The 26,546-nt window shown below is 44.0% G+C and overlaps 1 protein-coding gene across 6 annotated transcripts; it reads right to left on the bottom strand.

Moving 5' to 3' along the window:
• Nucleotides 1-4,058: 4,058 nt before the first annotated feature.
• On the bottom strand, nucleotides 4,059-23,215 carry LOC121547073. Of its 6 annotated transcripts, none has more exons than XM_041858173.2 (3): nucleotides 23,113-23,215; nucleotides 21,564-21,613; nucleotides 4,059-11,751 (listed from the first exon to the last, which is right to left on the bottom strand). In XM_041858173.2, exon 3 carries the CDS (start codon nucleotides 11,654-11,656, stop codon nucleotides 4,859-4,861), a length of 6,798 nt encoding a protein of 2,265 aa, XP_041714107.2. In that variant the 5' UTR covers nucleotides 11,657-11,751; nucleotides 21,564-21,613; nucleotides 23,113-23,215; the 3' UTR covers nucleotides 4,059-4,858. The 6 variants fall into 6 exon arrangements, 4 of the variants coding, with proteins under 4 accessions (XP_041714107.2, XP_041714109.2, XP_041714106.2 ...); XM_041858175.2 differs by having other exon boundaries at nucleotides 4,059-11,747; XM_041858172.2 differs by lacking the exon at nucleotides 23,113-23,215 and adding an exon at nucleotides 21,721-21,812.
• Between the last annotated feature and the right edge of the window lie 3,331 nt (nucleotides 23,216-26,546).

Below are 26,546 nucleotides of genomic sequence, written 5' to 3'. Positions count from 1 at the left end.
TCCACTACAACCCCGTCGATGACAAAGGGGGCGTGCTAGGTCCTCTTCTTTTTCCTGTAGTCCACAATCATCTCCTTTGTCTTGATCACGTTGATGTCCTGGCACCACACGGCCAGGTCTCTGACCTCCTCCGTACAGGCTGTCTTGTCTTTGTCGGTGATCAGGCCTACCACTGTTAATGATGCTGTTGGAGTCATGCCTGGCCATGCAGTCATGAGTGAACAGGGAGTACAGGAGGGGACTGAGCACGCACCCCTGAGGGGCCCCCGTGTTGAGGATCAGCATGGCGGATGTGTTGTTACCTACCCTTACCACTTGGGGTCTGCCCGTCAGGAAGTCCAGGATCCAGTTGCAGAGGGAGGTGTTTAGTCCCAGGGTCCTTAACTTAGTGATGAGCTTTGAGGGCACTATGGTGTTGAACGCTGAACTGTAGTCAGTGAATAGCATTCTCACATAGGTGTTCCTTTTGTCCGTGTGTGAAAGGGCAGTGAGGAGCGCAATAGAGATTGCATCATCTGTGGATCTGTTGGGGCGGTATGCACATTTTACATTTACATTTTAGTCATTTAGCAGACGCTCTTATCCAGAGCGACTTACAGTTAGTGCATACATTTTCATACTGGCCCCCTGTGGGAAACGAACCCACAACCCTGGCGTTGCATAATGGGATAATGGTGTTGATATGAACCATGACCAGCCTTTCAAAGCACTTCATGGCTACAGACGTGAGTGCTACAGGTTGGTAGTCATTTAGGCAGGTTACCTTAGTGTTCTTGGGCACAGGGACTATGGTGGTCTGCTTCAAACATGTTGGTATTACAGACTCAGACAGGGAGAGGTTGAAAATATCAGTGAAGACACTTGCCAGTTGGTCAGCGCATGCTCAGAGTACACGTCCTGGTAATCCGTCTGGCCCTGCAGCCTTGTGAATGTTGACCTGTTTAAAGGTCTTACTCACATCGGCTACGGAAAGCGTGATCACACAGTCGTCCGGAACAGCTGATGCTCTCATGCATGTTTCAGTGTTACTTGCCTCGAAGCGAGCATAGAAGTAATTTAGCTCGTCTGGTAGGCTATTGTCACTGGGCAGCTCGTGGCTGTGCTTCCCTTTATAGTCTGTAATAGTTTGCAAGCCCTGCCACATCCGACGAGCGTCGGAGCCGGTGTAGTACGATTCGATCTTAGTCCTGTATTGACGCTTTGCCTGTTTGATGGTTCGCCGGGAGGGCATAGTGGGATTTCTTATAAGCTTCCGGGTTAGAGTCCCGCTCCTTGAAAGTGGCAGCTCTACCCTTTAGCTCAGTGCGGATGTTGCCTGTAATCCATGGCTTCTGGTTGGGGTATGTACAGTGGGGGAAAAAAGTATTTAGTCAGCCACCAATTGTGCAAGTTCTCCCACTTAAAAAGATGAGAGAGGCCTGTAATTTTCATCATAGGTACACGTCAACTATGACAGACAAAATGAGATTTTTTTTTCCAGAAAATCACATTGTAGGATTTCTAATGAATTTATTTGCAAATTATGGTGGAAAATAAGTATTTGGTCAATAACAAAATATTCTCAATACTTTGTTATATACCCTTTGTTGGCAATGACACAGGTCAAACGTTTTCTGTAAGTCTTCACAAGGGTTTCACACACTGTTGCTGGTATTTTGGCCCATTCCTCCATGCAGATCTCCTCTAGAGCAGTGATGTTTTGGGGCTGTCGCTGGGCAACACAGACTTTCAACTCCCTCCAAAGATTTTCTATGGGGTTGAGATCTGGAGACTGGCTAGGCCACTCCAGGACCTTGAAATTCTTCTTACGAAGCCACTCCTTCGTTGCCCGGGTGGTGTGTTTGGGATCATTGTCATGCTGAAAGACCCAGCCACGTTTCATCTTCAATGCCCTTGCTGATGGAAGGAGGTTTTCACTCAAAATCTCACGATTCATGGCCCCATTCATTCTTTCCTTTACACAGATCAGTCGTCCTGGTCCCTTTGCAGAAAAACAGCCCCAAAGCATGATGTTTCCACCCCCATGCTTCACAGTAGGTATGGTGTTCTTTGGATGCAACTCAGCATTCTTTGTCCTCCAAACATGACGAGTTGAGTTTTTACCAAAAAGTTCTATTTTGGTTTCATCTGAACATATGACATTCTCCCAATCCTCTTCTGGATCATCCAAATGCACTCTATCAAACTTCAGATGGGCCTGGACATGTACTGGCTTAAGCAGGGGGCCACGTCTGGCACTGCAGGATTTGAGTCCCTGGCGGCATAGTGTGTTACTGATGGTAGGCTTTGTTACTTTGGTCCCAGCTCTCTGCAGGTTATTCACTAGGTCCACCCGTGTGGTTGTGGGATTTTTGCTCACCGTTCTTGTGATCATTTTGACCCCACAGGGTGAGATCTTGCGTGGAGCCCCAGATCGAGGGAGATTATCAGTGGTCTTGTATGTCTTCCATTTCCTAATAATTGCTCCCACAGTTGATTTCTTCAAACCAAGCTGCTTACCTATTGCAGATTCAGTCTTCCCAGCCTGGTGCAGGTCTTCAATGTTGTTTCTGGTGTCCTTTGACAGCTCTTTGGTCTTGGCCATAGTGGAGTTTGGAGTGTGACTGTTTGAGGTTGTGGACAGGTGTATTTTATACTGATAACAAGTTCAAACAGGTGCCATTAATACAGGTAACGAGTGGAGGACAGAGGAGCCTCTTAAAGAAGAAGTTACAGGTCTGTGAGAGCCAGAAATCTTGCTTGTTTGTAGGTGACCAAATACTTATTTTCCACCATAATTTGCAAATAAATTCATAAAAAATCCTACAATGTGATTTTCTGGAGAAAAAAAATCTCACTTTGTCTGTCATAGTTGACGTGTACCTATGATGAAAATTACAGGCCTCTCTCATCTTTTTAAGTGGGAGAACTTGCACAATTGGTTGCTGACTAAATACTTTTTTCCCCCACTGTATGTACAGTCACTGTGGGGACGACGTCATTGATGCACTTATTGATAAAGCCAGTGACTGATGTGGTGTACTCCTCAATGCCTTTGGAAGAATCCCGGAACATATTCTAGTCTGTGCTGGCAAAACAGTCCTCTAGCTTAGCATCTGCTTCATCTGACCACTTTTTTATTGACCGAGTCACTGGTGCTTCCTGCTTTAGTTTTTTATTCTAAGCAGGAATCAGGAGGATAGAATTATGGTCAGATTTGCCAAATGGAGGGCGAGGGAGAGCTTTGTACGCGTCTCTGTGTGTGGAGTACAGGTGGTCTAGAGTTTTTTGCTTTTGCCTTAGCACTACAGGATCTTCATTTGATCACCCTGTTGCAGAATAACTTTTTGTGGAAAAACATTTAAAACTTGTAGCTTATTTGAGGTTAAAAAAGGCTTTCCACTTTGACATTTCAGACTTGATTTTCCCTTACGACAAATGTATCAACCCCTACAAAAATATTGATTATAATCCACATAATAATTCACATTTCCTGCAGGATTATTTTCTGCTGTAGCAAGCTGGCTCAAATTAAGATCCTATATTTTTGTACATACCTGATTCAAATCATAAAAGCTTGATGATGAGTTAATCATTTGAATCAGCTGTGTAGTGCTAGGGCAAAAACACAAATGTGAACCAGGATTAATAAACACTGTTATGGGATAGATATGTAAGTATATGAAAGTCTGATGTCCTAGTAACTATACCATGTAGGCCTACTAATGTGGTTTCATCTTGTTGTTTGTTTGCTATATCATACACTAGGTTTGTGATTTCCCTCTTCAATGTAATGAACAATACACACTAGATGACGCCAGAGGGCTGTGTTTCACATTTAAAAAACCAATCTTGCATGCACAGTAAAATATCTCTCACCATAAATTGGGATGAACAAAACTAAATGGAAAAGCATTACAATGTGGTGTAATAAGTGCAGTGTAGGCCTAATCATCATGTCCTGGTACCTATGAAAAGGTAAGCCTTTTTAAAATGGATAAAAATCACTTTTTGAAATGTAGAAAATATATATTTTTTAAACATCAAGACTATGAACCTACAACAAAGGATAACCCCAGTTCTTCAGACATTTTTTTTATTGGAATGATTTACAACAACAAAATGCAGCCCTGCTTTATCTAGCCATTAAATCCAAAATACTGCCAAACATATTTCCATGTATCTCCAAGTATTTTCAATCATTTTAAAAAACATAAATTATTGCCACTTACAATAAATGTAAATCCCATACATTTTTATTTCATAGATATTTCAAGAATTTAGATATTAGTATGAAACAGAATATGCGACTTTCATATTTCAGTTGCATGAAATATTTGAACTTGTTCATGCAAAACAGTACATACTGTATATTAGAGTGAAAATAACGAAATGTATATTGGTATTGACTACTGAAACGTAGATCAAAATATAGTGTATCCTTTTTATTTAATTAAAAAGAAAAATCTATCTACATTTTGTTATTTGTGTGGGCAAACAGCTTTGTGGAAAAAAGTTTCAAAAAGCAAAACTTTACATATCAATAAAAGATTACAACAATTCATGAAAAGAGGTGGAATACCACTTCAATTATATTCATAAAAATCCTCTCAAGATTTACAACCAAACTTCCTGTCTACATGTGAAAATACATATGTACATAGAACATCCATGTCTTTTTCTTTATGCTGTCATTTTCTATCAAAAACATTTATGAATCATATCTTTATCATACATAAATCCCTGAAATCAGACACTCCCAAATGCCATTTATATATTAACTCTACAGTAGCTCGTATGAATCACAAATTCACAAATGCAAATTAACACTCCACTTCAACACTGTTCAACTTTTCTCACAAAGTTGATAAAAGCTCTATCAGTTCATACAGTCATAGAGGTCCTCAGTGCCTAAGAACTCCCCTAGCATGTGATCCTTTGAGCCGTACACTGGCTCTAGGTAGGGATGGCCTTCGTTGTTGTGTTTATACCGCTGCCTTTCTAGCGTCTGTTCAAAGTCTTCCTGGTCCAGCTGTGAGGCATGGACAGTGGATTTATGTGATGGGATGGATGAGACAGGCACTGGGACAAAGGAACCTTGGTAGAGCAGCATTGGTGCATTCATCACCTCCATGGTGGAGGCCTGAGGCACAGGGCCTTCTGGAGGTTGAACTGGTAGCTGCACGTAATTCCCAGTTTCTGGATCAAAGAAGGTCTTCGTCTTGACCTGGACGGGCATGTCGACTACGAAGTACTGCCCCGAGTCTGGGTCCTGCAACAACTTCCGTTGGGTCATGGGGAAGGAGGCATAACGGTGCTCGATGCTGGACTGACGAGAGAACTGGCTGGTGTAACTTGACTGGCGGGATAGATTAGGGTGAGGCGATGTCAAGTCTATAACGTCACTGGCATAGGAATCAACACTATGGTTTCTATGTTCTAGTTTCTCTCTGTTGGATCTCTCTCGGGCTCGACCCCTCTGAGACAGCTCATCCCTAATGGACTTCTCAATACGCTGACTCCTCGGCTCCAGTCTTTCCCTAGGAGATGTCTCATGAATTCTCTCTTCCGCTTTATTACCAATGTATCTGTCCATGCTCTGAGCTCTATGGCGCTGTTGTCTCCCAGTCATGGATCTCTCATCGTTCTGACTTTTATGCTCACTAATGTCTCTGTCACTGCTACGGAATCTCTGTTCTGGCTTCTCGCGGCTCTGTTTCTCACTCCTATGGCGCTCGGATTCGCCTTGACTTTGTTTGTCACTGTTACGGCTTTGACGCTCGGATTCTGCATGTCTCTGATTGTCACTGCTGCGTTCTTGACGCTTCCATTCCCCATGCCTGTGCTTCTCACTACTACGACTGCTGTGCTCTGTTCTTTCTTGCCTGGGCTTCTCACTGCTATGGCTCTGATGTTCGGGTACACCATTGTGGTGCTTCTCACTGTTACGGGCCTGGCTCTCTGATTCATTGTGCCTTTGCTTTTCACTACTACGGCCTTGATGCTCCGATTCACCATGGCTGTGCTTCTCACTGCTACGGCTGCTGTGTTCTGTCCTTTCCTGATGTTGCTTCTCTCTAGTACGATGTTTCTCACTACTATCACTACTACTACTTTTCTGCGCCAATGATTTATCACCCTTGTTTTGATCACTTCTACTACTACGGCTCTTACTACTACTGCGGCTCTTTTGCGGTTGACTTTCCTTCTCTTCCTTTTGGATCCTCCTGGTGGTCAGCTTCATGGCTTTGAAGAGGGCCTTCTCTGACTTGGGAGGAACCATGGGGGGTCTGCCGGGGCCTTGGGTGTCGTTCCCGCTGCAGACAGAACCAGACCTCTCGCTGGACACCTTGGAAACTTCTGGGGTGTCATCAGCTGTATCCATTGTGCTTGTCCCCCCTTCTGACGATGGACTCAGCCCTGAATGTCCGTTATATTCCTGTGTGACTGTGAGGAAAGACCCGTATTGTTGGCCTTTTTGGCTGTTTTGGGGGGTCAGTTTTGAGGGAGACAGTGGGGAGTGTGGAGAGTGGTGAGATGCAGTCTCTCTGGGTCTGAGGTGTTTGTCTGGTGTGATGGTAGCAGCACGGAGTTCAGAGATTTCAAGATGGTCTTCCTCACCCCTCTCAGAACCACTTAAGCTCTCCCTGGGTGACCACGGCGCACGTTGGCCTTTCAGACTGTGCTCGGGGGTTAGTTTTGAGGGAGACAGCAGTGAGTGTGGAGAATGGGGAGATGCCGTCTCTTTGGGTTTGAAGTGTTTGTCTGGTGTGGTGGCGGCATGATAGGGTGACGGTATTTCAATAGACGTTTTTAGATGATCGAGATGATCTTCCTCGCTTTTCTCAGAGCCACTCAAGCTTTCCCTGGGTGACCAAGGTGCATGCTGCAAAGGGCCATGGTTTGTCTTGTGTAGAACCAGTTTCACTGTCTTGGTTACAGGCGAGACATGATGATTGAATGTGTTGTCTTTCACTTTGAATAGAGACGGTTTTCCCAGAACGGGTGAAGAGACGTTGGACTGAGATGTTGGTGTTTGATTGTTTGTGTTGTCCATCGGGCTCTGGACCCATCCTCTTTTGTCCATCTCTCTGACTCTCGGCTCATTGTCCTCCTTCAGGGACATTTCTCTGTCTCGCCTGGGACGGACTAATGGCTTGTCTTCAATGTCCTCATTTTCATTATCACTTACAGAGTAATACTCCACTTCTGTCCTCCTCTCCAAATCCCCTCTCACACATTCTGGCACATCCTCTACTCCTTCCTCAACCTCCTCTAATTTTGCAATCAAATTCTCCAAAGAATGATAGATGTTTGAGTCAGTTTCAAGGTTTCTTTGCAATGAACTTTCGACAGAGAAATACAATGACTTCGAGGACATACTGGTTTGATCCTGTTGACTTGGATTTATACTACTGCCATTTGACAACGGGGACACTAATGTTTCTCTAATACCTTCATCAACATGTACAATATCTTCACTAATCCTAGCTGATTTGTCAGACTCTTCAGTTGTTTGAATCTTTTTCATGCTATCTTTTTCCATAATTGATTCATCGTCAGTATTGATGTTTACTTGGTTTGACGGTTTTGAATGATCTTTGTTTGGTTTTAAAGGGGCCTTCCTTCTCACACACGGTTGTTCCTGGTGTTCAATATTGTGTTGTATTTGTTCTGCTTTGGGTTTCTTCAGAGGAAGTATTTTAGTTTTCCTTTCATTTAATAGAGCCTTCATTTCTTTTTCCTTCTCTTCACTGGGGGAAAAACAGATATTTGCCTCATGTGGATATTTTGAATAGTCTCCTGGCAGACCAATATGGTGATTATTTTGTACAAAACGCTTCTCTTGCTCAGCTGTCTTCTCTGTTTCAAGTGCATCTGTTTGTTTATCAGCTTTTATCTTTGAATTAAGGGCCTCCCTATTTGAGACATTGCCTCTTGCATGTGTGTTCTCTTTTTGTAGAATGTTGTAATTTTTACTATCCCTAATTGAAATATCCTTGTTCTTTATATCCTCCTCAATTAGATCCATAACATTTGCACATTCTTTCTCCTTCTCTGAGCTGTCCTCTTTTTTAGTGTTCCCTTTCTTGCTCCTCCGTGGTACCTTTGGTTTGATAACTGGTTCATCTGGTTGACTCTCCTCTGTGACTACCTCACCATTTTTAGAGGTGTCATCTCTTGTTTCAACAGAGAACTGTTTAGCTACAGATATATCACTCTCCTCTGCTGAGTATTTGCTGGATCTAATATTGTATTTTTGTTTGTCATTGACATTATTGATTATGGTTCCTTGCACTTGCTCCTCCCTGATAGATCTTGTTGCAAGTTTATTTTGTTCAGTATAGATTGTGGCACCTAATCTGTGATTTTCACCAAGTTTTGTCTCAGTCTGGGATATCATTTCTTGCATCTGATGATGATCCCTCAGATCCCCTAGCCTCTCGCTCACCTCCGTTTGTTTCCCCTCTGCTGCTGTCCTGATAGAATGCTGTCTAGCTCCAACATTATAACTATCATCAGGGTTCTCATCAGGGACTCGATTGTTGTCCTGTTCTTTATTATTAAATACTTTATTTTTACGTTTCTCTGCTCTATCCGATATGATTTCCTCAAGTGCCATTTTAGCCTTGTCGTAATTGTCATTGATCAAAGATTTGTTGATAACAACGTTGTTGTCTATCTTTGAGAACACATCATGCTTAGTTTGCTCCTTCTCTTTATTCGCAAATACCTCTTTTTTAGCGAATGTGTTTCCTCGCATAGAAAGAATACCCCTTTTGATGTTCCTAAGCTCCCTTGAAATTAAATAGTTTTTCGCCTTTGCCTCCCCATCTATCACTGGTTTGGGCTTCAAATTCTCACCGTCCTTGATATGGCGTCCACCCAATCTAGCCATCTCCAGCTCTTTAAGTGCATGTAAGTCACTTATTATATGTTCACTATCTTTAATTTCTTTGTGCACTGACTTCTCTGTATACTGCACTTCTTTATCCATGTCTTTCTTATTATTCACCTCCATTTTAGGTTCTAAATCTTCCTCATCGTCCTCTTTATCACCATTCTCCATCATTGCATATCTTTGGCTTTTAATGTAGTTGTTCTGTCTCGCTGAAAATATATGTTTAAACCTGCCTTGCTTTTTAACAGGCTCCTTCTCTTTTCCTGCCACAATACTTTCTTTCTCTTTTTCTGCACTTTCTATAAATCCATTGGTGATTATGTTTTCTATTGGATATATTTCACTTGTTGTCTGTGGCTCTAGCTGTCTGTAGCTTGGCCTTCGCACTGAAAATGAATAAAATGAATGTCTATCCTCTACTACAATTCCTTTTTCATCTTTCACTTGAGGGGCCTCTGTTTTGACGATGTTGTTCTTATTGGTTAATGCTTCTACAGCTTCTGTTCTATTGGGAGAGAATAGTTTGTTTCGGGTGGTAAATATTGCTTCCATACCGGCTCTCATAACCTCTTCAACAGTGTCTTTGACATTTAACTCTGTCATGTCCTTTGTTGACCTATTGGTGTTGTCTGTTCTATTTGAGGACAGCATTTTATTATTTTGGGCTGTTATTAATGTGTCCCTAGTAGCTGTGATGGCTTCTCTTGAATTTGCAGTCTGTTCATCGATATGTTTTTCCTTAAATTCCACTGTGTCTTTTGTTGGCTGTTTCGCATTGTCTGTTATATTTGGAGACAACACTTTGTTTTGTGGTGTAGGTAATGCTTCCCTATTCGTTCTTGTATGTACAGGCTGGTCACCAATGCCTTTCTTCTTTAGCTCCGACATCTCTTTTGCTGGCTTTTCTGATATATTCGGAGAAATCCCTTCCTTTTGTGTAGTAGGACGGTCTTTTGTGTTGTCTGTAATATTTGGAGAAAGCCCTTTGTTTGGTGTGGTAATGGACAAAGTATCCTTATTCACTGACGGTGAGAAGTGTTTAATCTCTGGCTCTGCAGGACTCTTGTACAAGTTCAGAGTTGGGTACATTTGTTTCTTAGTCAGAGGGCTCTTGTTCATCTTTGAGTGTGAAAAGGAAGACCCGGGGCTCCTGCTACCCGCAGCCTCTCTTTTGGTTTGCAATAAGTTGGATATTAAGTAATCGTCTGATATATCAGAATCTAGATATTTCCTTAGACCAGCATTGCTAGATTCCGAAACAACAGGGCTACAGATAGGCAGTCCATCTAATAAAATGGCAGGTGTACTTAAACCGGAGGCTAGAATGGCAGGTGTACTGAAGCCAGAGGCTGTAACGTCAGAAGGAGCTTGTGCATGTTTGAGTAGTCTCTGTTCCAGCAGCTTTGGAGACAGAGTACGACGATCCGCCTGTTCGGTTTTGAACTTTGGTGGGCTGTACCTGCTCTTGACCCTCTTTCTGTTATCCTTTAGGTTGAACAACAAACTGGACGCAATGGATTTGTAGCTATTTCGTTTGAAGACCTCGGGGGTCGACCTTGATTTGACTGGCGACACATGCTCTAAGTCTAGGCGGGGGAGATCAAGGAGAGAGGGAGAGAGCACTACTGACAGGATCTCTGATGTGTCTGTGGCCTGTCTGGAAGGTATTATGGGTGTCATCAGCTGAGAAATGCTGAATGGAGTAGAGGTCAAAGAGCACGGCTCCTCCACTTCTTTCACCTTTACCGACTTTACTTCCTTTTTATATGGCAGAGGACTCTCCTCCACCGGTTTGGGGGTTTCAGTGGGAGGGCAAAATACTCCTGGTTGGTTGACAGGCACAGCACTCTTGGCTCTCACTCTGTTTCTTCTCCAGGGGGTGCTGGTTTCACCCTGAGAAGAGGTGTCTGATGCACACCTCTTCTCAAGGGCAGAGGGTTTTGGCAGAACCTTAGGTGGAGGACGAGGAGGAGGAGGAGGAGGAGGAGGGGGTTCGACTGGTTTCTGGCACTGCTGCTCCATCTCCTCTGCACGCAGAGTTTCTATTCTATGTGCCTCAGTCAGCTCTTTGTATAAAGGGGAGTCGTACCATTTAGGGAGGTTGTCCACCACATGGAGAATGGAGGTGATGTCTTCCTGGCCGAATGGAAAGCGGTTAAAATCCCTCCACGATTGGAATGGGCTGAACTCGCTGTGGAGGAAAAAGTTTTTGATGTTCAGCTTCCGCAGCTTGAAGTTGGATTTGCAGTTTTTTGTCTTGGAGGACTTTGTATCCTTGCCTGATTTCTTGGCTATGAGGTTGTTATAATCCGAGGAGAATTCCGATAGTTCCCTTTCGATGCTGAGGAGGGCCGACATATCCCACGAGTCCCCGTTAGTGTCCTTAAAATCACAGTTTTTAATCAGCATGCCCTCACAGTTCTCCTCTGTAGCACTAAATGCCTTGAGGAGTGTCACATTGGACATGCCCTTCTGCTGCTTCCAGGGTTGAGTGTCAATGGCACCATTGATTTGATGCTTTTTACCAGTGTCTTTAGTCCTTTTCAGGGGCTCCTCCACTAGGGGCTTGTGACAGCTGAAAGGGTATCCGTATGAGAACTCATCATTGTAGGCAGCCTCATCTCCGATGCACAGGCTCCGGAAGGCGCGGTCGGTGAGCGTGCTGACCTCTCGGTCCGTCTCGTCCATGAAGATCTCAGTGAAGCCGTTGGGGAAGCGGTGGTGGAGCATTGTGCTCCGGTGGCTCACGTGTTGACGCTTCTCCATGCAGGTCATGGTGAAGGCTGATGGTTGACACCTGTCACACCTTGGCAGTAGGTTGTAGATGGTTGAGTCTGTATGGTCCCCAGTTTGGTCAGCTCACCATCTTCCTGGGAAAAAGATACAGCGTCACAATCAAAGAGGAAACACTTGAACTTCATAACTTCATTGCTTTATACAGATTGTATAGGGAAGCATGTATAGTATTTGCCAGAGGAAAGTTCTTTTTTTTTTGAGAAGCAAGAGTTTTCATTTCATCAGCCTAATAATTTTAATACATTACCAGCTAGACGTTGTGGTATTTCTTTTATGCGATTATAAAAAAGACTGTCTATTTTGATAGCACTATAAATTCTTTGGCATACCATATATTTCTCTCTGACCTTTGTGTATATGACATGTGTGAACTCAACTATCTCGTCGCTATGTACACCCCAAACACATTCCATACCGCAGGCTATTTTAAGGAAAGGAGGATGCTTCTAGGCCCTTTACTAAACACCAAGCATGACCATAGCTATGAAAAGCATGAGAATAAAGTACTTTTGACACTATGTCAAAACTGAGATTTTATAGGAGCTAATGTCCATTATGCCCTGTACTGCCCTGTATCTACATGCTAGTCTCTATCTATATATGGCCATTATTATCGGAGAAGGCCATCACATTGTAATCACTATTATTGTTTGCTCCATTCCTATAAACCAGCATAGGTTTGTGTACAAAAATGTGGGTAGCATGTTGCTAGCGCATTAGTATGTTACATGTGGTGACCTTCACAATGGACATACAGTACTTTACTTATTAAATATTTTCATATTGTGATTGATGGTCAAGCATATACAGTGCATTCGGAAAGTATTCAGACCCCTTGACCTTTTTCACATTTTGATTATGTTACAGCCTTATTCTAAAATGGATTCAATTTAGTTTTTTTCCTCATCAAACTACACACAATACCCCAGAAATCTTTGCAAATTTATTTTTACATAAGTATTCAGACCCTTTACTCAGTACTTTGCACCTTAGGCAGCGATTACAGCCTTGAGTCTTCTTGGGTATGACGCTACAAGCTTGGCACACCTGTATTTGCGAAGTTTCTCCCCTTCTTCTCTGCAGATCCTCTCAAGCTCTGTCAGGTTGGATGGGGAGCGTTGCTGCACAGCTATTTTCAGGTCTCTCCAGAGATGTTGGATCGGGTTCAAGTCCGGGCTCTGGCTGGGCCACTCAAGGACATTCAGAGACTTGTTCCGAAGCCACTCCTGCGTTGTCTTGGCTGTGTGCTTAGGGTTTGTTGTCCTGTTGGAAAGTGAACCGTCGCTCCAGTCTGAGGTCCTGAGCACTCTGGAGCAGGTTTTCATCAAGGATCTCTCTGTTCTTTGCTCCGTTCATCTTTCCCTCGATCCAGTCCCTGCCGCTGAAAAACATCCAAACAGCATGATGCTGCCACCACCATGCCTCACCATAGGGATGGTTTCCTCCAGACGTGATGCTTGGCATTCAGGCCAAATAATTAAATCTTGGTTTCATCAAACCAGAGAATCTTGTTTCTCATGATCTGAGAGTCTTTAGGTGCCTTTTGGCAAACTCCAAGCGGGCTTTCATGTGCCTTTTACTGAGGAATGGCTTCCGTCTGGCCACTCTACCATAAAGGCCTGATTGGTAGAGTCTCGTGTAGCTCAGTTGGTAGAGCATGGCGCTTGCAACGCCAGGGTTGTGGGTTCGATTCCCATGGGGGGCCAGTATGAAAAATGTATGCACTCACTAACTGTAAGTCGCTCTGGATAAGAGCGTCTGCTAAATGACTAAAATGTAGAGTGCTGCAGAGATGGTTGTTGTTCTGGAAGGTTCTCCCATCTCCACAGAGGAACTCTAGAGCTCTGTCAGAGTGACCATCGGGTTCTTGGTTACCTCCCTGACCAAGGCCCTTCTCCCCCGATTGCTCAGTTTGGTTGGACGGCCAGCTCTAGGAGGAGTCTTGGTGGTTCCAAACTTCTTCCATTTAAGAATAATGGAGGCCACTGTGTTCTTGGGGACCTTCAATGCTGCAGAAATGTTTTGGTACCCTTCCCGAGATCTGTGCCTCGACACAATCCTGTCTCGGAGCTCTACGGACAATTTCTTTCGACCTCATGGCTTGGGTTTTGCTCTGACACGCGCTGTCAATTGTGGGACCTTATATAGACAGGTGTGTACCTTTCCAAATCATGTCCCATCAATTGAATTTACCACAGGTGGACTCCAATCAAGTTGTAGAAACATGTCAATTTCGAGTCTCATAGCAAAGGGTCTGAATACTTATGTAAATAAGGTATTTCTGGTTTTTTTGTTTTTTTATATTTGCAACAATTTCTAAAAACCTGTTTTCACTCTGTCATTATGGGGTATTGTGTGAAGACTGCTGAGGATTAATATATATATATATATATATATATATACACATTTTAGAATAAGGCTGTAACGTAATAAAATGTGTGAAAAGTCAAGGGGACTGAGTACTTTCCGAAGGCACTGTATAAGCAAATCACACCCACAATGCTCTTTAAACACTTTAGATGCAGACTAAGTTTACATGGGGCACTGAGAATGCCCTTATATCACGGCATCATTCACAGTGCACTTTGCAGCAGCTGCTTAGCTTAGTTTAGCTATCTGGGTGAGTGCCTAGAATAGCTCATTAACCCATTTCGATATTATGACCTGGGAGCTTAACAGTTGGCATATTTGTCAACTCTTTACTGTTAATACAAAACTGGGACACTCCTTAAAGGTAGCTACAGCTGACTGAGATAAATATACACACAAACATAGTGAGGGTACTGAATGTATAGAATAGGCCTTAGAGTTGTATTCAATATAACACCCTGAGTAAAACTTGATTCAAAAGCAGAGAAGAGACATTATTCAGATTCATGTCCAAGTTCAAAGATCATGCCAAGATCAATGACAGTTATCCAGCCATTTATAGGCCTAGCTCTTCGGACGGTCATCACAACTTGACCAAAGTCAGACATATACAGTACAGTGAGGGAAGAAAGTATTTGATCCCCTGCTGATTTTATATGTTTGCCCACTGACAAAGACATAATCAGTCTATAATTTTAATGATAGGTTTATTTGAACAGTGAGAGACAGAATAACAACATAAAAATCCAGAAAAACGCATGTCAAAAATGTTATAAATTGATTTGCATTTTAATGAGGGATAAGTATTTGACCCCTCTGCAAAACATTACTTAGTACTTGGTGGCAAAACCCTTGTTGGCAATCACAGAGGTCAGACGTTTCTTGTAGTTGGCCACCAGGTTTGCACACATCTCAGGAGGGATTTTGTCCCATTCCTCTTTGCAGATCTTCTCCAAGTCATTAAGGTTTCGAGGCTGACGTTTGGCAACTCGAACCTTCAGCTCCCTCCACATATTTTCTATGGGATTAAGGTCTGGAGACTGGCTAGGCCACTCCAGGACCTTAATGTGCTTCTTCTTGAGCCACTCCTTTGTTGCCTTGGCCGTGTGTTTTGGGTCATTGTCATGCTGGAATACCCATCCACGACCCATTTTCAATGCCCTGGCTGAGGGAAGGAGGTTCTCACCCAAGATTTGACGGGACATGGCCCCTCCATCGTTCCCTTTGATGTGGTGAAGTTGTCCTGTCCCCTTAGCAGAAAAACACCCCCAAAGCATAATGTTTCCACCTCCATGTTTGATGGTGGGGATGGTGTTCTTGGGGTCATAGGCAGCATTCCTCCTCCTCCAAACACGGCGAGTTGAGTTGATGCCAAAGAGCTCCATTTTGGTCTCAGCTGACCACAACACTTTCACCCAGTTCTCCTCTGAATCATTCAGATGTTCATTGGCAAACTTCAGACGGGCATGTATATGTGCTTTCTTGAGCAGGGGGACCTTGCGGGCGCTGCAGGATTTCAATCATTCGTTGCTTGGCGATGGTCTTGAAGCCCATTCCAGCCTTGTGTAGGTCTACAATCTTGTCCCTGACATCCTTGGAGTGCTCTTTGGTCTTGGCCATGGTGGAGAGTTTGCTTCTGTGGACAGTTGTCTTTTATACAGGTAACAAGCTGAGATTAGGAGCACTCCCTTTAAGAGTGTGCTCCTAATCTCAGCTTGTTACCTGTATAAAAGCCACCTGGGAGCCAGAAATCTTTCTGATTGAGAGGGGGTCAAATACTTATTTCCCTCATTAAAATGCTAATCAATTTATAACATTTTTGACATGCATTTTTTTCTGGATTTTTTTGTTGTTATTCTGTCTCTCAGTGTTCAAATAAACCTACCATTAAAATTATAGACTGATAATTTCTTTGACAGTGGGCAAACATACAAAATCAGCAGGGGATCAAATACTTTTTTCCCTCACTGTATATTTTCAGTACTTTGCTCTCGATATAAAACAATATACTGTATTAAGTAACTATAACTGATATTCATGAGTTAAGATGAAAGAATGCATCACCTTTCCAGGAGAATTTGGCCGGCAGTAAGCTATTTTCCAGTGCTTATAATGTGATACCAGTTAGAGAGACAGGGTGATTTCCCAGCATCTGGTTGGTTTATTTTATAGCAGAGGAAATACAGCACAGAGGCTATCTATCACACCTATCACACCCCCAAGGTAACTATTCAGTAATATACAGTAAATGTACAGGAATATGCATTATGTGTACAGTAATATACAGTAAATGTAACATTACTGCAGCAACATTACAAACACTGTCTTAAAAGTTGCGCCTCATAATTTTCATAAAAAGTGCAAAATTTATATATATATATTTTTTTTTTACATTTAAAAAAAAGCTTCAGTTGGTTTATTAAATTGATTGATATTTGTCCAATAAAAGAACATCAAATTGATCAGAAATACAGTGTAGACATTGTTCATGTTGTAAATGGATATTGTAGCTGGAAACGGCTAATTTTAATGGAATATCTATATAGGCATTGTGATGTCACGAGAGGCTGTGTCCTGGAGGGACGTTACATCCCCCTGAGGTGGCTGCAAACCCAGACAGCTATGGCTCCATCTGCTGGTATGGTCGGGAACTCCACCCCTCTATGGCCAATCTTCCCACGCAGCTGAAACAAATGAGGAGCTGATGAGCTGAAGGTTTGGGAAGGGAAGAGACACAGTCTCCAACCTGGGCTCTCTGGAGGACAAGAGTGCTGCACGTCCACTTCCATGAGGAATATAAGGATTTGGAGATACTTACCTTTGGGAAATACTCACCTTTGGATATATGCACCTGTGGAAATACGTGAGAGACATTTGGAAGGACTTTTTGCTGGGTTGGCCACTAGCTGCAACGTGGACTACAGTAAGGCTGGGGAAAAGTTATCTGAGCGAGTGAGAATTATGATTTTGGATGTGGAAGAGACATCCCTGAACTGTTAACCCTTAAAGAGCCACAAGAGAACAGAATTTTGTTATATTTTCGTTAATTTCCCAAGACCTATAATAAAATCCTTGTTTTGTTTGAACCTTGTCTCCTTGCACTACTTGAGCAATCCCGCTGAAAGCTGTGTAGCCTCTCGTGACGTCACAGATGGTGGAGAATACGGGCACGCTCAAGCGTTAATAGTGCATGTCAGAGGAGGATACCGACGGTTTGATCACCCAGTTTTCCAAGTTGGCCGTAGGCTCCCCGCCGACTGAAATGGAGGACATATTGAAAGCCCTTGTTGCTGGCCAGCAAGCCCAGATGCAAGCAAACGTGGCTCTCTTGGAGGAGCAAAAGAAAAGCCAACCTTCTGAAGGCAGAGGAATTGCAGTTGCAGAGACAGAGGGTGGTCCAAAAATACCCGCCCAATAAAGGCAAGTGACTTTATATCTAAGATGGGAGCTACCGATGACATTGAGGCATACCTGCATGCATTTGAGGCCACGGCCACTAGGGAAGCCTGGCCCAAGCAACAGTGGGTTGGTCTGTTAGCCCCCTTTCTAACCGGGAATCGCTGAATGCTGTCCGGGACCTGGGCCCTGACCAGGTTACTGACTATGATGCCCTGAAGTCTGAGATCCTCAGCAGATATGGACTCACAAAGTTTGGTATGGCCCAGCGCTTTCACAGCTGGACCTTCCAACCAGACCAACCTCCTCGGGCGCAGATGCATGAACTTGTCCGAATCGCAAGGAAATGGCTGGATCCGCAGAGGAATACAGCAGCGGCGGTGGTGGAGGCCGTTGTGGTGGATCGTTACCTACGCGCCCTGCCTTATGAGGCAAAACGGTTCATCAGTCAACAGGCCTTGACCACGGCTGATCTGACCGTGGAAGCTGTGGAAAAGTACCAGGCCACAGCGGAGATGCTGAATGCTTCCCCGAAAAGACCCCAGGAGGGCGGCCCCACCACAAATGGGAAGAACCCGTCCAAAGGACCCCAAGGTCTCGAACCCAGCCACGTCAGGACTTATCCCGGCTCCAGGGGGAGCCAGAAACCCGGCGGGTCCAAGAAGAGTACACCAGGAGGGGGGAAACTCGACAGTGTTACCGGTGTGGGGAGATGGGACATATCTCCTGGCAGTGTGGGAAACCAGCCGATGAACCTATGCCCACTGCGGAGTCCTCCAGCTCAGCACCCACACACCGTTTGCCTCGCTCTTGGGAGTCGTAGATGGCGGCCCAGATCGACCCCCCCACCTGCCCGGTAACTGTGAATCACCATGATGTGGAGGCCTTACTGGATTCTGGTAGCCGGGCCACCCTGGTGCGTAAGGATTTGGTGGGCCCAACGTGTCTGACCCCCGGGAAAGTCCTCCCAGTTTCCTGTGTCCATGGGGACACCAGAGAATACCCCATTACTGAACTTACAATGACCAGCACACGGGGAACCATACACATGACGGCGGGGGTGGTTGATTCCTCCCGTCCCTGTCCTAATTGGACGAGACTGCCCAGCCTTTTACCCACTCTGGAGAGAGTCTCAGGAGAGGATAACCCGAGTACCTCGGAAACGGAGAGGCAAGACTCATCCTGGGAAGGCTCCGGTGCAATCCTCCGAGTTACTCACTCCCGCCCGGGCTCTGATAGGGATGGCAGGTGCCCAGACCGACACAGAGACGGAGCTACAGAATCTGGACAAAGAACTGTCTGGTCTGAAGGGGACCGCTGAGAGGTATCGTTTGTTAAAGCAACAGTTAGACATGAAGACAGAAGAGTTAGATATCCTCCAGGCTAAACTCCAACAGAGCTCCTTCCCTAAGCAACAGGAGGAGCTGGAGAGGCTGCGCAGGACCATCGAGGAGTGTGAGGAGACCCTGCGCAGTAGTAAGGAGGTCCAGAAGAAGGCAGAGGAGAAGTACAAGGTGTTGGAGAACAAGATGAAGAATGCGGAGGCAGAGAGAGAGAAGGAACTGAAAGCTGCTCAACAGAAGCTAAACTCTGCTAAAACCAAGGCTGATGCGTTCAGTAAGAAACTCAAGGAGAGACAACAGGAGGCTGAGTCCCTGGTCCTAGAATTGGAGGAGTTGAAGAGAGAGCAGTCTGGCAAGCACCACGGCAATGCGGACGCCCTCTCCCGGCGTGATGCCTTCTTCGCTGCCTTTACCCGACGAGGACGTCGGTCCCGAGGAGGGGGGATGTGTGATGTCACGAGAGGCTGTGTCCTGGAGGGACGTTACATCCCCCTGAGGTGGCTGCAAACCCAGACAGCTATGGCTCCATCTGCTGGTATGGTCGGGAACTCCACCCTCTATGGCCAATCTTCCCACGCAGCTGAAACAAATGAGGAGCTGATGAGCTGAAGGTTTGGGAAGGGAAGAGACACAGTCTCCAACCTGGGCTCTCTGGAGGACAAGAGTGCTGCACGTCCACTTCCATGAGGAATATAAGGATTTGGAGATACTTACCTTTGGGAAATACTCACCTTTGGATATATGCACCTGTGGAAATACGTGAGAGACATTTGGAAGGACTTTTTGCTGGGTTGGCCACTAGCTGCAACGTGGACTACAGTAAGGCTGGGGAAAAGTTATCTGAGCGAGTGAGAATTATGATTTTGGATGTGGAAGAGACATCCCTGAACTGTTAACCCTTAAAGAGCCACAAGAGAACAGAATTTTGTTATATTTTCGTTAATTTCCCAAGACCTATAATAAAATCCTTGTTTTGTTTGAACCTTGTCTCCTTGCACTACTTGAGCAATCCCGCTGAAAGCTGTGTAGCCTCTCGTGACGTCACAGCGTACAGAGGCCCATTATTAGCAACCATCAGTTCTGTGTTCCAATGGCACGTTGTGTTTGCTAATCCAAGTTTATCATTTTAAAAGGCTAATTGATCATTAGAAAACCCTTTTGCAATTATGTTAGCACAGCTGAAAACTGTTGTGCTGATTAAAGAAGCAATAAAACTGGCCTTCTTGAGACTAGTTGAGTATCTGGAGCATCAGCAATTGTGGATTTGATTACAGGCTCAAACTGGCCAGAAACAAAAAACTTTCTTCTGAAACAGTCTACTCTTGTTCTGAGAAATGAAGGCTATTCCATGCGAGAAATTGCCAAGAAACTGAAGATCTCGTACAACGCTGTGTACTACTCCCTTCACAGAACAGCGCAAACTGGCTCTAACCAGAATAGAAAGAGGAGTGGGAGGCCCCTGTGCACAACTGAGCAAGAGGACAAATACATTAGAGTGTCTAGTTTGAGAAACAGACGCCTCACAGGTCCTCAACTGGCAGCTTCATTAAATAGTACACGCAAAACACCAGTCTCAACGTCAACAGTATAGAGGCGACGCCGGGATGCTGACCTTCTAGGCAGAGTTGCAAAGAAAAAGCCATATCTCAGACTGGCCAATAAAAAGAAAAGATTAAGATGGGCAAAAGAACACAGACACTGGACAGAGGAAGATTGGAAAAAAGTGTTATGGACAGACGAATCGAAGTTTGAGGTGTTCGGATCACAAAGAAGAACATTTGTGAGACGCAGACCAAATGAAAAGATGCTGGAGGAGTACTTGATGCCATCTGTCAAGCATGGTGGAGGCAATGTGATGGTCTGGGGGTGCTTTGGTGGTGGTAAAGTGGGAGATTTGTACAGGGTAAAAAGGATCTTGAAGAAGGAAGGCTATCACTCCATTTTGCAACACCATGCCATACCCTGTGGACGGCGCTTGATTGGAGCCAATTTCCTCCTACAACAGGACAATGACCCAAAGCACAGCTCCAAACTATGCAATAACTATTATGGGAAGAAGCAGTCAGCTGGTATTCTGGCTATAATGGAGTGGCCAGCACAGTCACCAGATCTCAACCCTATTGAGCTGTTGTGGGAGCAGCTTGACCGTATGGTACGTTAGAAGTGCCCATCAGGCCAATCCAACTTGTGGGAGGTGCTTCAGGAAGCATGGGGTGAAATCTCTTCAGATTACCTCAACAAATTGACAGCTAGAATGCCAAAGGTCTGCATGGCTGTAATTGCTGCAAATGGAGGATTCTTTGACGAAAGCAAAGTTTGAAGGACAATTATTATTTCAATTAAAAATCATTATTTTTAACCTTGTCAATGACTACATGTCCTATTCATTTTGCTATATTTCCTATTCAAACAGATTTCATGTATGTTTTCATGGAAAACAAGGACATTTCTAAGTGACACCAAACTTTTGAACGGTAGTATATATATATATATATATATATATATATATATATATATATATGTATGTGTGTGTGTGTGTGTGTGCATATGATATCATAAAAACTAAAAGTATTGAATATTGACAGTAAAAGGATGACATTATGTTTGTTATGTACCTGTGCCATATGTGATGTTTAGGTATTACTGTAGAAGGTCCACATTGTGAGCTCTTCACCCCAAACATAAAAAAGGATCCTGACTGTGTGATCCAATCATCCCCTCACATGTCCATGCATTGGACAGTTATTACCATATATGAAGATAAAATGCTGCTTTACCTTTTGATTGTGTATTCCATGTTTGGGGTAGAGAGATGAATCCACGGCACCTGCATAAAAAACGTAGGCGTGAGTAACAACAACTTTACAATTTTACAAGCAGGAAAAAAGTTTTGCTGTAATAAAGAAATAACCAAAGATAAGTCCTTGAACTTACTCAAGCCCTGAGATCCATGTGGTCAATGCAGCAGGGCAAAGGACACTAAAAGTTGACCATGGAAAAGTGGCTATACCGAAATAGACGCAGAAGCCGGTGTGGCCAAACTGAGTAGTAACACAGGAAGCAGCTATCTATCTCACATATTGGAGTAACCATGTTGGTGTCAAGTGGCAGCAGGCCCATGAAATGGAAACACTCATTGGCTAATTTTAGTATCTAGGAGCATGGGCCCATAGCAGCCCTCTAGCTTTGCCTTTAGGCGCCTTCAAAGACTAACAGTGGCTATTCATGTGAGCGGTTGAGTGGTGGAGACAGTCTCTAGCTACTGGTGGCCTCATGGGGTTGTGGATTAGTGCCTAGCTAACTTTTGGCCCGTAACTCACTTGTCTCTCCCATGGTCTCTCCATGCAAACAAGGTATCAAAAATAGCTAATTGCATCACCAACACAAGTGTCACACTCATTAAAGCGTAGAATGAGAGGCAAATGGCATCTGATTACCACGATGGGTTAGTGCTGGTTTTCCCACACACACTGTCCATGCTTTGTTTACTGTCTGGGATCAGCTGTGTGGTCTGTCTTTGTCACTGAAGCTGCTGTTGTTTCAGTGAGATTGAAGTGAGAGATACTGTATCTAGTTGACTTTTCTCAATTGAGTTCAAACATTTCTTGACCTTGGGTATTTGATAATAATTAGGAGTTGATTATAATACACATCATGCCATTAAAAAGTGTAATATGCTGAAATCCTGCAGACAGATTTAGATTATAATACTCCAATGAAGATTATTGCCTTTCGTTCCTGTCATTAAGACATTCTTCCCATACTATTTTCCATAGACACTCTTATTGTATTCGCTCCTTACTGTACCAATGTGCTCTATTTAAGCAGGTCTATTTTTGTCACATTGTATTTCATACAGTAATGGCCTGCCTCTCGTTCTGTCACACCTTCCATATCTCAGCTAATCAGTCAAATGTCAGGCCAAAACCTGTTACTGGCAGCAAGCAAGGTCCAATGTGATTCTAGAGGCTGGAAAAAGTGTATTCAATGCCTTTTGACAGATACAGAGTAAAGGGTTGTTGCAGAAAGTATAGAGACAGGGAAGTATTGTATCTTTGAAAAAGCAGTATTTCAAGGAAAATTGGAGACATGTTTGACTTTTCTGTTTGCAAGCTAGGGTGACACATACTTTTATCTAAATGTTAGACAATAAACCTAGATGGTTTGACAGAATATACTGGATGCTGTATCCCTCTTAGAGAGGGAAAGTCCCTACATTGTTTTGGAGAGATTATTTTACATCGCCATCAGCACTTATGGAATGATTTAAAAGTAGAGTGCAATCCGAGTGCATTTCCCTATTGCTATCTGTAGCCAGCCACTCACCTCTCCCAGAATAAGGTCACAGGGTATCAACAGGAGGGTCTCTCCCCCTAGCAACCCAGCTTCCAACCCAGATCCAAACGGTCTCTCGTGTCAGTTCCTTCCGTCGCCCTTCTCCCTGCAGCCAGCCAATGCTATAATAAGAAATTGGAGCGGCGGGCCGCTTTCCCCTGGAGTGTGGCAGTTAGTCAGGCAGGCAGGGAGTCATGTAGGGAGGCAGGGCCATAGCCTACCTGATAGACACCCACACATGGGCCTGTCCTAGGCAGCAGTGGGGGGCTGGCTGGCTGGGTGGCTATTAGTCACAGCCACTGGGGACCATGCAGGCAGGCACATGACTAACTGACTGATTGTCATGGCAGCCCAGTAAAAGCAGGCATTTCTGTTTGGCTGGTCACAGTATGTGAACAAGGTACACGACTGGTGGAATGCCCCTCATTCCTGTCCGCTGATGCTGCTAGCGCACCTGGGGTTAGCTAGCCTGTTAGCCTGTTCAGTTCCTCTAGGATGCATCAAGTCGGCACTCATACAGTTGGCCCATGATAGAAAATGAGAGTCATCATACAGTGTTACTGAATCAGCCAGATCAATGGCCAGACCAATGGCCAAGGACACAGCCCAGACATTCCGACCCAACACCTCTGAAGTGAAATAGAAAGAAAGGTGTTATCTAGAACCTAAAAGGGTTCGGCTGTCCCCATGGGAGAACCATTTGAAGAACCCTTTTTGGTTCCAGGTAGAACCCTTTTGGCTACAGATAGAACCCTATTGGGTTCCATGTAGAACCCTTTCCCCAGAAGGTTCTACATGGAACCCAAAATAGTTCTGCCTGGAACCAAAAAGGGCTCTGCCTGGAACCAAAAAGGGTTCTACTATGGGAACAGCCGAAGAACCCAGCTTTTGGAACCCTTGTTTCTAAGAGTGTATGACAAGCTGGGAATTAGGCCACCATTACTGTATAAAGCAAGTTGGATCTGGTCAGTGAAGGTTATAAACACATTTTTTACCTTTATAGAGAAACTTTATATCAAAATAGATCTGTTTGAAAAGGGAAAACAAAACAAACATCTGACTTTCAAGCTAACTGCACAATCCATAGAAACCATGATACCTTGTTCATTCCTTCAGTTTTATGGATCAAGATACTAAAATGCATACTCAACTCAACCTAATTTAATACATGGTCTCTCAGGAGTGTGTAGAGCAGTGGAGACCATCATAATTCCTGGAAGAGGCAACAGAATTTATATACTGTACACTATGCCAACGATACAAAGTCACAGTTTGAGGAAGCCCCATTGACATCCATGGTTTAGGAGGACCATGTGCCATGGCCTATAAAGTTGCATGTGAACATGGGAGCCAGGATTCACATGGGTAGAATAACATTTAATATGTATTCAAGTCTGCCATCTCAGTGTAATTCATGGATTTATTTGAGCAAAATAATGCCCACATATTGTATGCTGGAAAGTGTGCTCTGTAAGACTCCAACATAGGCTGGGAAACATGATTGTAAACATTACATAATAACTTTTTGTTTTGGCACTAATCACTAGAGCCTATGTTTATCCAATGCACGCACGCCCCTCTGTTTGTTCATTACCTTCATCTAATCATGGCTTCCAAAATCCCCCCTTGTCTCCACTAACAACCTGCAAAGACCTAGATCATAGCTGTGTTCGAATACTCATAATAACCGCACTAACCATACTATTTGTGACATAAATTGGGTATATAGTATGCTTATTGTTTATAGTATGGATATAGTTAGTATGACAAAAGTTCCCGGATGTCATACTACATTCGCCAAATACGAAGAATACAAGCAGTGGACACTAATTCGGTACTTTTAGGGCCCATAATGCAATTTTTCAGAAAATGGCTGTGGCTTCACAGCGTTTTCAGATTTGAAGAAAATGGCGGAAAATATGCAGCCGAAGTCCAACGAGACTGGATACAAATTCATTGCTTTAACTAATTATGAAAATGTTTAAGAAAATGTTAAGCAATGTAATGAAGTAATTACTTTTCAAATAAGTTACGTTACACATTATGTTGGCTGACAATTTGTTAGCTGTGCTATCCTTACGAATCACATAGCATATCATTACAGCAGTATGTACCGGTATGTTAGCTAGCTACCTAACGTTAGTTGGCTACTAATACATCAAACTTGCCAGTATATTAACTATATGCTATCTAATTAACTACCCAACGTTTATTGACTTGATTACTCACATCATTCTTAGCTTAGCTAAGTGGTATAGTCATTGTGCGTTCTCAATGGACATTCGGGTGCTTTTGAAATTCGCTCTGGCTATCTACTCAGATTTCAGAGAACTCTAGTCTGAGTGTACCAGAGCGCAGAATAACTGATTAATTTATGAACGCTCAACCTCAACACCCATTGAATATGGCCGGTGTCAGTAAACGTCGGCAAAAATCGTAATTAAATTGTTGCCAGCAGCACAGTTACAGTCACCAACGCTCTGGATAACATGAAAACTGCCTAATCAGCTCTGCTAGGGCGAGTAAAATGGTCAGAGTGAGGTGTTCTCTCATTTGTGTCTGGAAGTAGCTAGCAAGTTAGCCAGTTAGCTTGGGTGCTTGACTGCCATTGTGAGGCCAGAACGCTCGGGTCAACCCTACTCCTCGGCCAGAGCGTCCAGTGTGCGCTCTGACCGCTCCGAATTTACAAACGGACAATCTGACAACGCTCTGAATGTATGAACACCCAGAGCGCACTCTGAGCGCACCCTGGCAATTCAGATGGAATTCAAGAACACACCCGAAGTCATAAAATGTCTAGCTAGTAATTTGTTATGCTAATAAGCTAGCAAGAGGTTGCATAGCAACAGCATCAACTTTCGGGAGACAGGCGAAGCGCTAGCACACTCAACTGAAAGAATACCGTTCATTTACAATATACTAAAATGAACAAATAGTATATAGTATGTAGTATATACTCATTAAGTATGTAGTATACAGTATGTTAGTATGGGTATTCGAACACAGCTCAAGTGTTAATGTTGTCTGCTCTCCTTATCTCCCACACCTCTCCAGTGTTGAGGTTGGTGGGTTGGGCATTGCTGGCTGGCTGGCTGGCAAGGGGAGTGGGGGTACTCTGGGCCCGTGACAAGGAATGCTAGGCAGCTGGGTGCACAAAGCTACCACTGCCATTGTACATGTCTGCGGCTCTACAAAATGTACACAGCAGGTCAAAAATAATCATCAGGAGCCTGGTGATACGGTCTAGGCCGCTGCTATTAATGAAGCAGTTGATTGTGTTTTTACATGGCAAAGCTGGGGGAGTTTGAACATGGCTGCCAGCTATTAAACCCAAACATGATCCGAGCACTGAGAAGGGCCAAGCTCTCTTTGGAGCACCCTGAAGGGCCCATGTTATGAACCTGACACCCCGGGCCTCTCCAGTG

Source organism: Coregonus clupeaformis, chromosome 31 (genome assembly GCF_020615455.1).
Source record: "Coregonus clupeaformis isolate EN_2021a chromosome 31, ASM2061545v1, whole genome shotgun sequence".
NCBI classification, from domain to species: domain Eukaryota; kingdom Metazoa; phylum Chordata; class Actinopteri; order Salmoniformes; family Salmonidae; genus Coregonus; species Coregonus clupeaformis.
The sequence above is the reverse complement of the archived record's forward strand: the minus strand, read 5'-3'. Positions and strand labels throughout refer to the sequence as shown.